This window comes from Scyliorhinus torazame, chromosome 18, assembly GCF_047496885.1.
Source record: "Scyliorhinus torazame isolate Kashiwa2021f chromosome 18, sScyTor2.1, whole genome shotgun sequence".
In the NCBI taxonomy this organism is placed as follows: Eukaryota; Metazoa; Chordata; class Chondrichthyes; order Carcharhiniformes; family Scyliorhinidae; genus Scyliorhinus; species Scyliorhinus torazame.
In genome coordinates, this window is record NC_092724.1 from 43,778,925 (window position 1) to 43,791,275 (window position 12,351).

Here is a 12,351-nt window from a genome sequence, read left to right on the forward strand (position 1 = left end):
CCAGCACTGATCCCTGTGGAACACCACCAGTCACAGCCCTCCATGCAACCCTTCAGCAGAACATTAGTATAATGGATGCTGTGGTTTTCCCTCTGCTGGTTAAGGAGAGGGAATTGCAGTAGGGTATATCTGCCCACTCTTGGAAGGTGAAATTCTTATTTTCAATTACTTTTCTAAAGAAGTTGCAGTAGAGAGCACAAAACTGTTTGTTATTTATCCATTTGTTTTGCAAAATTGTGAACAGGATGAAATTCTTTGCTGTTATACATCCTCCTCCCCTGAAAGCACTGGCTCATGCTGGGGCTGGGTAGGGAGGTGGATTCTAACCACCTTCACAAGAAATCATTAAGCCTCCTGTGGCTTGAATAGTGAGCCTGAACTAGAGGTGTTCTGCAGATCTTGGATGTATTTTCAACTGATCATTCTCACACTGGAGTTTTTGACACCCGTCTGTTGTTTCAATCACTTGCAACTCAAATTCTGATATAACAAATGTTAATTATGCCCAAGTTGTATAAAAAGAAATTCAGAAAATTTACAACTCAGGGAGGAGCCATTTGATCCATCAGATCTGTGCCAGCCGAAAAAGAACCACACAGCCAAATCCCATTTTCAGCTCTTGGACACATTTTCCCCGCCAACAAATTTCCCACTACTGCATTAGACTGGCTGGCCCATAAATAATTGGCCCAACCCTTACTCCCCTTTTAAACATTAGTAGGGTACATCAGTCCTCCAGCGCCACAGAAGTAGCTACTGTAGGATTGGAAAATGATTACAGCCTCTGCTATTTCCTCGGTTTCTTCCATTAGCGCAGCTAATTCTTCTTGTTGATCGTGATTACCTGCACACCTATCCTGATGTATTATTTTCTACTACACTATCTTTAAATGCAATTTATTTCATACTTAAACCATTAAGTTTTAATGTTTACAATACACTTGCGATATTCAGAATTCACCTTCCTTCAACCCTGCATACTGTTGTATTGGAGACCCTTAACCAAATGAGAAAAGATTTAAAGAGATTCTCAACACAGGGAATTTGTGCCGTAACTAAATGCTTGTGAATGTAAACACCTTTCTCTCAGTCCAAAACTAGATGTTGATCATGTCTACATTAATGGACCTTGTTAGAACATACAAGTAACAACCAAAATTTTGATTTTTGATACCTGCTTTTCTGATCGACCATAAATAAGCATCAATATGGTCATCCTAACCAATAACCATCCACATAACAACCAAGGACAACAGCATAAATTTAGAAAGAACCTTTAAGGTCATAAACGGTCCCAAGCTGTTTCACAGAATTGTTATAAAACAAAATTGACACCAAGTCACAAATTCAGTTTGAGGGAAAGAAACTGGAGTCCCATAGTATTGTTCTGGAGTTAAACAAGGGTAATTGCTTAGAAATGAGGACAGATTTTACACTAGTGGACTGGGCTGTAAGTCTAAAAGGTAGGACAGTTGATGAGCAGTGGCAGTTGTTTAAGGAAATATTTAATTCCTCCTAATAAAATATATTCCAGAAGAAAGATTGTAAGAGGGGGAAAAAACATCCATGGCTAAACAAGGATGTTAAAGATAACAGACAAAAACCAAGGCATACCATATTATAAAGACCAGTGGCAGGCTGGAAGATTGGGAAACTTTTAAAAATCAACAATGGGTCACTAAAAAGTTTTTGAAAAGAACAATGGTGAATTATGAATGATAACTAGTGCAAAACATAAAAAAGGATGGCAAAAGCTTCAAGAAAGTAGCTAAAGTGAATGTTGGTCTCTTGGAAGACGAGGCTGGCAAGTTAATAAGGTGGAAAAACACAAATGGAAAAGACGCTAAATCAGTTTTCACAATGGAGGACACTAGTGCCATCCCAATATTAATAGGTAATGCAAAAATATTAGAAAGGGAAGAAAATAGAATAATCATCAATAGGGAAAAAGTACTAAACAAACTATTGGGATTGAAGGCAGACAAGTCCCCAGGGCCTGATGGCCTACATCCCAGGGTCTTAAAGGAAGTGGCAGCGGAGATAGTGGATCCATTGGTTATAATATTCTAAAATTCCCTGGATGCGGGAAAGGTCCTAATGGATTGTAAAAATGCCAACGCAACACCTTTATTCAAAACGCGAGAGGCAGAAAGTAGGAAACTATAGACCGGTTAGTTTAACATCTGTCATTGGGAAATTGTTAGAATTAATTCATGAAGGAATTAATAACAGGACATTTAGAAAGACAAAATGCAATCCATCAGAGTCAGCATGGTATATCATGTTTGACTAATTTGCTAGAGTTCTTCAAAGTGGGGATCCTGCAGATGTAGCATACCTGGACTTACAGAAGGCATTTGGTAAGGTGCCACAGAGTTTGTGGACTGGGTCTGGCTGTTGTACAAGGCGCTGGTAGCAAGCATGTGGACGAATCAGGTGAGCTCCGGGTTACATTGTGCGACAAGCAGAGGTGCTTACTCTCCTGTTGCTTTTTGCCTTGGCAATAGAGCCACTGGCAATGGCGCTTAGTACATCAAGGAGTTGGCGAGGGAATGTGGGGTGGTGGGGGTAGTGGTAAGCACAGGGTCTCACTGTATACAGACGACCTATTGCTGTATATCTGGGACCATTGGGGGAATCATGGGTACCCTGGAGGAGTTTAGCTGGTTTTGCGGATACCGGCTAAATATGGGGAAGAGTGAGGTGTTCCCAATCGAGGCCAGGGGACAGGAGAGGAGGTTGGGAGAATTGCCATTCAAGGTGGTTGGAGGGAGGGGGGAGCTTAAAATACCTGGGCATCCAGGTGGCACGGGGATGGGTACAGTTGCATAAGCTGAACCAGGCTCGGTTGGTGGAGCAGATGAAGGGAGATATTAAGAGATAGAATGTGTTGCCAGTCGCTGGCGAGCGGGTGCAGACAGTGAAAATGACGGTGCTGCCAAGGCTTTTATTTGTCTTTCAGAGCCTCCCAATCTTCATCCCCAAATCATTTTTTAAGGTTAATCCTTTGCTTTTGGGGTCAGTGTAAGTGGGGAAAACCCCGTGGGTTAAGAACATGTTGTTGGAGCAGGGGCGAGAGGGGGTGCGAGCTGGCCTTGCCAAATACAATGAATTATTATTGGGCAGCTAATATAGCTATGGTTAGGAAGTGGGAAGTGGAGGAGGGATCGGCATGGGGGGCGGATGGAGGCAGTCTCTTGAAATGGAATGAGTTTAGAGCAGTGCCTCTGCATTCTCACTGGCTAGGTACTCCACGAGTCCAGTGATTGGGGCAGTGGCGGCAGCATATGAAGTTGAAAGGTGCCTCGGTGTGGGCACCGACCTGTGACAATCACAGGTTTACACCGGGGAGGCTGGATGCAAGGTTTCTGGGGTGGCGGCAGGCAGAGATCAAGCAGTTTGGGGATCTGTTTGTGGGGGGGCAGCTTTGCGGATATAGAGGTGTGAGTGAGGGTAAGGTGTCTGAGATTTATAAGGAACTAATGGAGGTTTCCCATTTCAGACAGGCATGAGAAGGAATTTATTTTCTCAGAGACTGTTAATGTTTGGAATTCTCCTCCACGGAGGTCAGTAGAGGTTGGGTCATTTAATGTGTTCAAACATGAGTCAGATATTTTTTTTAATTTTCAAGGGGGTCTAGGGTTATTGGAGGGGGGGGGGGGGGTGTCAGGTAGGACAGGAAAACAATCAAATCAGTCGATTTCGGCGGCGTGAGAGCAGCTGGTTAGTCAGTTTCAGCGGGAGCATTGCGGAAGGAGGTTGCTGGGAGGTAAGTCAACCTTTAAAAGCACTTCTCTTTGCAGGGGCAGGCCAGTCGATTTCGGCGGCGTGAGAGCAGCTGGTTAGTCAGTTTCAGCGGGAGCATTGCGGAAGGAGGGTGCTGGGAGGTAAGTCAACCTTTAAAAGCACTTCTCTTTGCAGGGGCAGGCCAGTCGATTTCGGCGGCGTGAGAGCAGCTGGTTAGTCAGTTTCAGCGGGAGCATTGCGGAAGGAGGGTGCTGGGAGGTAAGTCAACCTTTAAAAGCACTTCTCTTTGCAGGGGCAGGCCAGTCGATTTCGGCGGCGTGAGAGCAGCTGGTGAGTGGTGAGTCAGTTTCAGCAGGAGCTGAGACTTTTTCTCTTTTCTTTAAATTAGTTTTTTAGGCGGGATCAGGAAGTCGACCCGCGGACGTCTGGGAAGACCCTCACTAATAAATTCTGGTGGAGAGGAAACCCGAGACACTACACGTGTAGTGTCTCCCACCCGCCCTCCTCCTCTAACCTAATAATAAAACCCATTGGTCTGAGGTAAGTACCATATTTTTATTATATTATTATTATTTTTTATAAAAATTTAATTTAGTTGTTAGCCAGATCTTGGTAGAAAGTTAGAGGAATGGCAGGGAAGGGAGTACAATGTTCCTCCTGCAGGATGTTTGAGGTGAGGGATGCAGTTAGTGTCCCTGCTGATTTTACCTGCAGGAAGTGCTGCCATCTCCAGCTCCTCCAAGACCGAGTTAGGGAACTGGAGCTGGAGTTGGAAGAACTTCGGATCATTCGGGAGGCAGAAGGGGTCATAGATAGCAGCTTCAGGGAATTAGTTACACCAAAGATTGGAGATAGGTGGGTAACTGTAAGAGGGACTGGGAAAAAACAGTCAGTGCAGGGATCCCCTGCGGTCGTTCCCCTGAGAAACAAGTATACCGCTTTGGATACTTGTGGGGGGGACGACTTACCAGGGGGAAGCCATGGGGTACGGGCCTCTGGCACGGAGTCTGTCCCTGTTGCTCAGAAGGGAAGGGGGGAGAGGAGCAGAGCATTAGTAATTGGGGACTCGATAGTCAGGGGCACAGATAGGAGATTTTGTGGGAGCGTGAGAGACTCACGTTTGGTATGTTGCCTCCCAGGTGCAAGGGTACGTGATGTCTCGGATCGTGTTTTCCGGGTCCTTAGGGGGGAGGGGGAGCAGCCCCAAGTCGTGGTCCACATTGGCACCAACGACATAGGTAGGAAAGGGGACAAGGATGTCAGGCAGGCTTTCAGGGAGCTAGGATGGAAGCTCAGAACTAGAACAAACAGAGTTGTTATCTCTGGGTTGTTGCCCGTGCCACGTGATAGTGAGATGAGGAATAGGGAGAGAGAGCATTTAAACACGTGGCTACAGGGATGGTGCAGGCGGGAGGGTTTCAGATTTTTGGATAACTGGGGCTCTTTCTGGGGAAGGTGGGACCTCTACAGACAGGATGGTCTACATCTGAACCTGAGGGGCACAAATATCCTGGGGGGGAGATTTGTTAGTGCTCTTTGGGGGGGTTTAAACTAATGCAGCAGGGGCATGGGAACCTGGATTGTAGTTTTAGGGTAAGGGAGAATGAGAGTATAGAGGTCAGGAGCACAGATTTGACGTCGCAGGAGGGGGCCAGCGTTCAGGTAGGTGGTTTGAAGTGTGTCTACTTCAATGCCAGGAGTATACGAAACAAGGTAGGGGAACTGGCAGCATGGGTTGGTACCTGGGACTTCGATGTTGTGGCCATTTCGGAGACATGGATAGAGCAGGGACAGGAATGGATGTTGCAGGTTCCGGGGTTTAGGTGTTTTAGTAAGCTCAGAGAAGGAGGCAAAAGAGGGGGAGGTGTGGCGCTGCTAGTCAAGAGCAGTATTACGGTGGCGGAGAGGATGCTAGATGGGGACTCTTCTTCCGAGGTAGTATTGGCTGAAGTTAGAAACAGGAAAGGAGAGGTCACCCTGTTGGGAGTTTTTTATAGGCCTCCTAATAGTTCTAGGGATGTAGAGGAAAGGATGGCGAAGATGATTCTGGATATGAGCGAAAGTAACAGGGTAGTTATTATGGGAGACTTTAACTTTCCAAATATTGACTGGAAAAGATATGGTTCGAGTACAATAGATGGGTCGTTTTTTGTACAGTGTGTGCAGGAGGGTTTCCTGAAACAATATGTTGACAGGCCAACAAGAGGCGAGGCCACGTTGGATTTGGTTCTGGGTAATGAACCAGGCCAGGTGTTGGATTTGGAGGTAGGAGAGCACTTTGGGGACAGTGACCACAATTCGTTGACGTTTACGTTAATGATGGAAAGGGATAAGTATACACCGCAGGGCAAGAGTTATAGCTGGGGGAAGGGCAATTATGATGCCATTAGACGTGACTTGGGGGGGATAAGGTGGAGAAGTAGGCTGCAAGTGTTGGGCACACTGGATAAGTGGGGCTTGTTCAAGGATCAGCTACTGCGTGTTCTTGATAAGTATGTACCGGTCAGACAGGGAGGAAGGCGTCGAGCGAGGGAACCGTGGTTTACCAGGGAAGTGGAATCTCTTGTTAAGAGGAAGAAGGAGGCCTATGTGAAGATGAAGTGTGAAGTTTCGGTTGGGGCGATGGATAGTTACAAGGTAGCGAGGAAGGATCTAAAGAGAGAGCTAAGACGAGCAAGGAGGGGACATGAGAAGTATTTGGCAGGAAGGATCAAGGAAAACCCAAAAGCTTTCTATAGGTATGTCAGGAATAAGCGAATGACTAGGGAAAGAGTAGGACCAGTCAAGGACAGGGATGGGAAATTGTGTGTGGAGTCTGAAGAGATAGGCGAGATACTAAATGAATATTTTTCGTCAGTATTCACTCAGGAAAAAGATAATGTTGTGGAGGAGAATGCTGAGTCCCAGGCTAATAGAATAGATGGCATTGAGGTACGTAGGGAAGAGGTGTTGGCAATTCTGGACAGGCTGAAAATAGATAAGTCCCCGGGACCTGATGGGATTTATCCTAGGATTCTATGGGAGGCCAGGGAAGAGATTGCTGGACCTTTGGCTTTGATTTTTATGTCATCATTGGCTACAGGAATAGTGCCAGAGGACTGGAGGACAGCAAATGTGGTCCCTTTGTTCAAAAAGGGGAGCAGAGACAACCCCGGCAACTATAGACCGGTGAGCCTCACGTCTGTAGTGGGTAAAGTCTTGGAGGGGATTATAAGGGACAAGATTTATAATCATCGAGATAGGAATGATATGATCAGGGATAGTCAGCATGGCTTTGTGAAGGGTAGGTCATGCCTCACAAACCTTATTGAGTTCTTTGAGAAGGTGACTGAACAGGTAGACGAGGGTAGAGCAGTTGATGTGGTGTATATGGATTTCAGCAAAGCGTTTGATAAGGTTCCCCACGGTAGGCTATTGCAAAAAATACGGAGGCTGGGGATTAAGGGTGATTTAGAGATGTGGATCAGAAATTGGCTAGCTGAAAGAAGACAGAGGGTGGTGGTTGATGGGAAATGTTCAGAATGGAGTACAGTCACAAGTGGAGTACCACAAGGATCTGTTCTGGGGCCGTTGCTGTTTGTCATTTTTATCAATGACCTAGAGGAAGGCGCAGAAGGGTGGGTGAGTAAATTTGCAGATGATACTAAAGTCGGTGGTGTTGTCGATAGTGTGGAAGGATGTAGCAGGTTACAGAGGGATATAGATAAGCTGCAGAGCTGGGCTGAGAGGTGGCAAATGGAGTTTAATGTAGAGAAGTGTGAGGTGATTCACTTTGGAAGGAATAACAGGAATGCGGAATATTTGGCTAATGGTAAAGTTCTTGAAAGTGTGGCTGAGCAGAGGGATCTAGGTGTCCATGTACATAGATCCCTGAAAGTTGCCACCCAGGTTGATAGGGTTGTGAAGAAGGCCTATGGAGTGTTGGCCTTTATTGGTAGAGGGATTGAGTTCCGGAGTCGAGAGGTCATGTTGCAGCTGTACAGAACTCTGGTCCGGCCGCATTTGGAGTATTGCGTACAGTTCTGGTCACCGCATTATAGGAAGGACGTGGAGGCTTTGGAGCGGGTGCAGAGGAGATTTACCAGGATGTTGCCTGGTATGGAGGGAAAATCTTATGAGGAAAGGCTGACGGACTTGAGGTTGTTTTCGTTGGAGAGAAGAAGGCTAAGAGGAGACTTAATAGAGGCATACAAAATGATCAGGGGGTTGGATAGGGTGGACAGTGAGAGCCTTCTCCCGCGGATGGATATGGCTGGCACGAGGGGACATAACTTTAAACTGAGGGGTAATAGATATAGGACAGAGGTCAGAGGTAGGTTCTTTACGCAAAGAGTAGTGAGGCCGTGGAATGCCCTACCTGCTACAGTAGTGAACTCGCCAACATTGAGGGCATTTAAAAGTTTATTGGATAAACATATGGATGATAATGGCATAGTGTAGGTTAGATGGCTTTTGTTTCGGTGCAACATCGTGGGCCGAAGGGCCTGTACTGCGCTGTATTGTTCTATGTTCTATGTTCTATGACTTAATTAGGACAGCACGGTGGCATAGTGGTCAGTACTTCTGCATCAGCGCTGAGGACCTGGGTTTAACATAGAACATAGAAAATACAGCACAGAACAGGCCCTTCGGCCCACGATGTTGTGCCGAACCTTTGTCCTAGATTAATCATAGATTATCATTGAATTTACAGTGCAGAAGGAGGCCATTCGGCCCCCCGAGTCTGCACCGGCTCTTGGAAAGAGCACCCCACCCAAACTCAACACCTCCACCCAACACCAAGGGCAATTTTGGACACTAAGGGCAATTTATCATGGCCAATCCACCTACCCTGCACATCTTTGGACTGTGGGAGGAAACCGGAGCACCCGGAGGAAACCCACGCAGACACAGGAAGGACGTGCAGACTCCGCACAGACGGTGACTCAAGCCGGAATCGAACCTGGGACCCTGGAGCTGTGAAGCAATTGTGCTATCCACAATGCTACCGTGCTGCCCTTAAAAACAAATAAATCTACACTATATCATTTTACCGTAATCCATGTACCTATCCAATAGCTGCTTGAAGGTCCCTAATGTTTCCGATTCAACTACTTCCACAGGCAGTGCATTCCATGCCCCCGCTACTCTCTGGGTAAAGAACCTACCTCTGATATCCCTCCTATATCTTCCACCTTTCACCTTAAATTTATGTCCCCTTGTAATGGTTTGTTCCACCCGGGGAAAAAGTCTCTGACTATCTACTCCATCTATTCCCCTGATCATCTTATAAACCTCTATCAAGTCGCCCCTCGTCCTTCTCCGTTCTAATGAGAAAAGGCCGAGCACCCTCAACCTTTCCTCGTAAGACCTACTCTCCATTCCAGGCAACATCCTGGTAAATCTTCTTTGCACCTTTTCCAAAGCTTCCACATCCTTCCTAAAATGAGGCGACCAAAACTATACACAATACTCCAAATGTGGCCTTACCAAAGTTTTGTACAGCTGCATCATCACCTCACGGCTCTTAAATTCAATCCCTCTGTTAATGAACGCGAGCACACCATAGGCCTTCTTCACAGCTCTATCCACTTGAGTGGCAACTTTCAAAGATGTATGAACATAGACCCCAAGATCTCTCTGCTCCTCCACATTGCCAAGAACTCTACCGTCAACCCTGTATTCCGCATTCATATCTGTCCTTCCAAAATGGGTTTGATCCCCCCGGGTCACAGTCCGTGTGGAGTTTGCATATTCCCCCCGTGTCTGCGTGGGTCTCACCTCCACAATCAATAAGATATGCAGGGTAGGTGGAATGGCCACGCTAAATTGCCCCTTAATTGGAAATAAAGAATTGGATACTCTAAATTTATTTTTCAAGAGACATGGTTTAATTGAACAGCAGAGCAGGCCCAAAGGGCCAAATGGCTTCCTGCTGCTCCTACTTCTTATGTTATGAGCTGAGGCAAAGTCGAGTAATTTTATGAAAATAGGATCAGGTGGTCATTGTGATGGTCCCAATGTGGTTGAAGCTCATCTCAGGGTCAAATATAAGACAAAGGATATGAACAGCCTTGTTCAGCCAGGAAGAGGGATGGAGTCAGTGATCGGGAAACACAGTTTGTGGCAGGGACCAACGACAATGGCTTTGGTCTTCCCAACACTTAGTTGGAGGAAATTTCCACAGATACAGCACTGGATTTCAGACAAGTGGTCTGACAATTTAGAGTCAGTGAAGGATATGGGAGAGATAGTGGTGAAGCTGCGCTGGTGTCCTTGGTGTATATGGGGAAAGTGACCCTGCATTTTTGGATATCATCAGGGAGCAGCATTTAGTTGTGGAATAGAATGGCTTCAAGGATAGAAACTTAGGGAACAGTAGATGTTGCAAATCAGCCACAAAGTCATTGAATGGGGGAACAGGCACAAAAGCTAACTAACCCACTCCCATGAGTGGGAGCAGAAAGACAAGGCAGTGCAGGTATTCTGTGACTGGAATTTAATGGATAAGAATGTAACCTGGCAAATGCAGTCCCACCAATCCAGACAATGATGGAGAGGTGTTGGAAAATAGTGTATTAACCATGCCAAAGCCTACATACAAGTCAAGATGGTTAAGGAGGGATTGATTACTGTTGTCACAGTCGCTTTTTCCTGAATGTAAAAAGAGCAAAACCTGATTTGGAAAAGTTCAAACATGGCATGCCAAAGATTTGAGAGGTGACAACACATTCAAGAACTTTGGAGAAGGGAAGGTGAAGATGTGCCGGTGGTTTGCAGGATTGGAGAGACTTCTGTTTTAAGTGAAAGCATAAAGCGGGGGGGGGGGGGGGGGGGGGGTAGCAGTTGTAAGCGAGAACACGTCTAACAATACAGGAAACATGGAGATTAGAGGAGCAATTAGCGGCAAGTAAAGCCTCTGCCTGCAAACATTAGGCAATCACAACGTAGAGGCATTGCAGACTATGCAATGCATGTTACGGTAAAAGTTAAAAACGCAGGGAAACACTGAAGTGTTTAATGGCAATCCCAAGCATCAGGCCAACACACAGGGTGGACGCGCGTGCGCACAACCTCTTCCCCCCCACCCCCATCCCGATCCCAGGGCCTCTACCCCCTCGCCCACCACCACCACCACCACCCCCCCACAAAAAAAAACCCACACAAGTAACAACATTCACCTTCAACAGCACGAAGAACTCAAACATTCTCCGGAAGGATGGGGGAAACACCCTGGCGTATGTCACGGCCATCTTGAAGAAGAGTGCGTGGAAGAGCCGGTCCCGGACATTGATGAGCGGGTTCGGGTTCAGGTTGTTGTTCCTCACCCGGTTCGGGTTGTTGGGCTGATTTTCCGACATTTTCCTCAACTCGAGCGGATTTACTTTCAAATTTCTAAATGAGAGCTGTTGAGTTCCGTATCCCGACAGTGTTCCGTCATGAAAAAAGTCGCCTGGCCGCCCAGTCAATTTTCAGGGTTTTTTTTTTAACCACCCCCTCCCCACCCCGTCTTACCCCTCCCCCCCCCGCCGCCCGGCCGCTCTCCCAGCTCCGTCTGGCCAGACCCGCCGTTTCCCACACCGCACCGCGCGGACAGCTGCCCTCCCCTCCATTGCATCGTCCACCCATTGCGCTCCCCGCAGGCCGGGAGGAGTTACTACACCGCCCTCTCCACGCGCGGGCGGGCGGAAAGAATGACAACTCCGAAACATCGCGCCCTCTCCGGCAGGAGGGGGTCACTGCGTCCATATAGGCACGTCGCCAGCTCCAGGGCGAGCGTCTGAGTTCTACTAGCTGTGCCTATACAGGGCGCGGAGGAGTTTATGCACCTTCCGCTGTGCTATCACGTGTAAAAGCTACGTGGGGGAACATTTCACTGTTTAATTACGGGTGAGGACTTGCAAATGTGATGTGGGAAAAAAAACTTTGTCACACAGCGAGTGGTTGGGGTCTGGAACACACACACATCACAGCCAATCACCAGTGAGAGCGCACGCACTATAAAACAGGGAACACCACAGTTCCTGCTCATTCTACCAGGAGAGAGCTCAGAGCACAGAGCTCACAGCGTGCCACTCAGACATACACCATGTACTGAGTGCCTCACAAAGATAGTGCTAGGGCTGGGTCCACAGGTTAGCTGGTGAACCACAGCCAGAGGTTAATAGTTATTATTGTACAGAATAATAAAACAGTTGTACCATCCACAACCGTGTTGGTACGTTTGTGTATCGGAACACCCAACACGACATGATACCAGGTCTGGAAACTCGCCAGCGACTGAGACCTACCTGCACCTCTTCAGAGATCCGCCATCCTGCGCCATGGACACCATCAGCCCGCCGCAGCCGCTCCAAATTGCTGGAAATCTCGGCGTCAACTGGAAGCTGCTTAAACAGCGCTTCCAGCTCTTCCTAGAAGCCACAGACAGGGAGAATGCATCGGACACCAGGAAGATCGCCCTCCTCTCCATGGCGGGGCAACACGCCATCCACATCTACAACTCTCTGGCATTCGCGGAAGGCGAGGACAAGACGAAGTACAAGACGGTCCTTCTAAAATTTGAGGAACACTTCAGCGTTGAAGTTAATGAGAGCTTCGAGAGGTACCTCTTCCAGCAGCGCC

General features: G+C 47.3%; 1 protein-coding gene across 2 annotated transcripts in view; it reads right to left on the reverse strand.

Moving 5' to 3' along the window:
* The window catches only part of tmem259 (transmembrane protein 259), a 97,199-nt gene extending 85,982 nt beyond the window's left edge, over positions 1-11,217 (reverse strand). For both annotated transcript variants that reach the window (XM_072482681.1, XM_072482680.1), the window contains exon 1: positions 10,908-11,217. In XM_072482681.1, the coding sequence (XP_072338782.1) occupies positions 10,908-11,087 (180 nt within the window). In that variant the 5' untranslated portion in view covers positions 11,088-11,217. The remainder of the gene's footprint in view (positions 1-10,907) is intronic.
* Between the last annotated feature and the right edge of the window lie 1,134 nt (positions 11,218-12,351).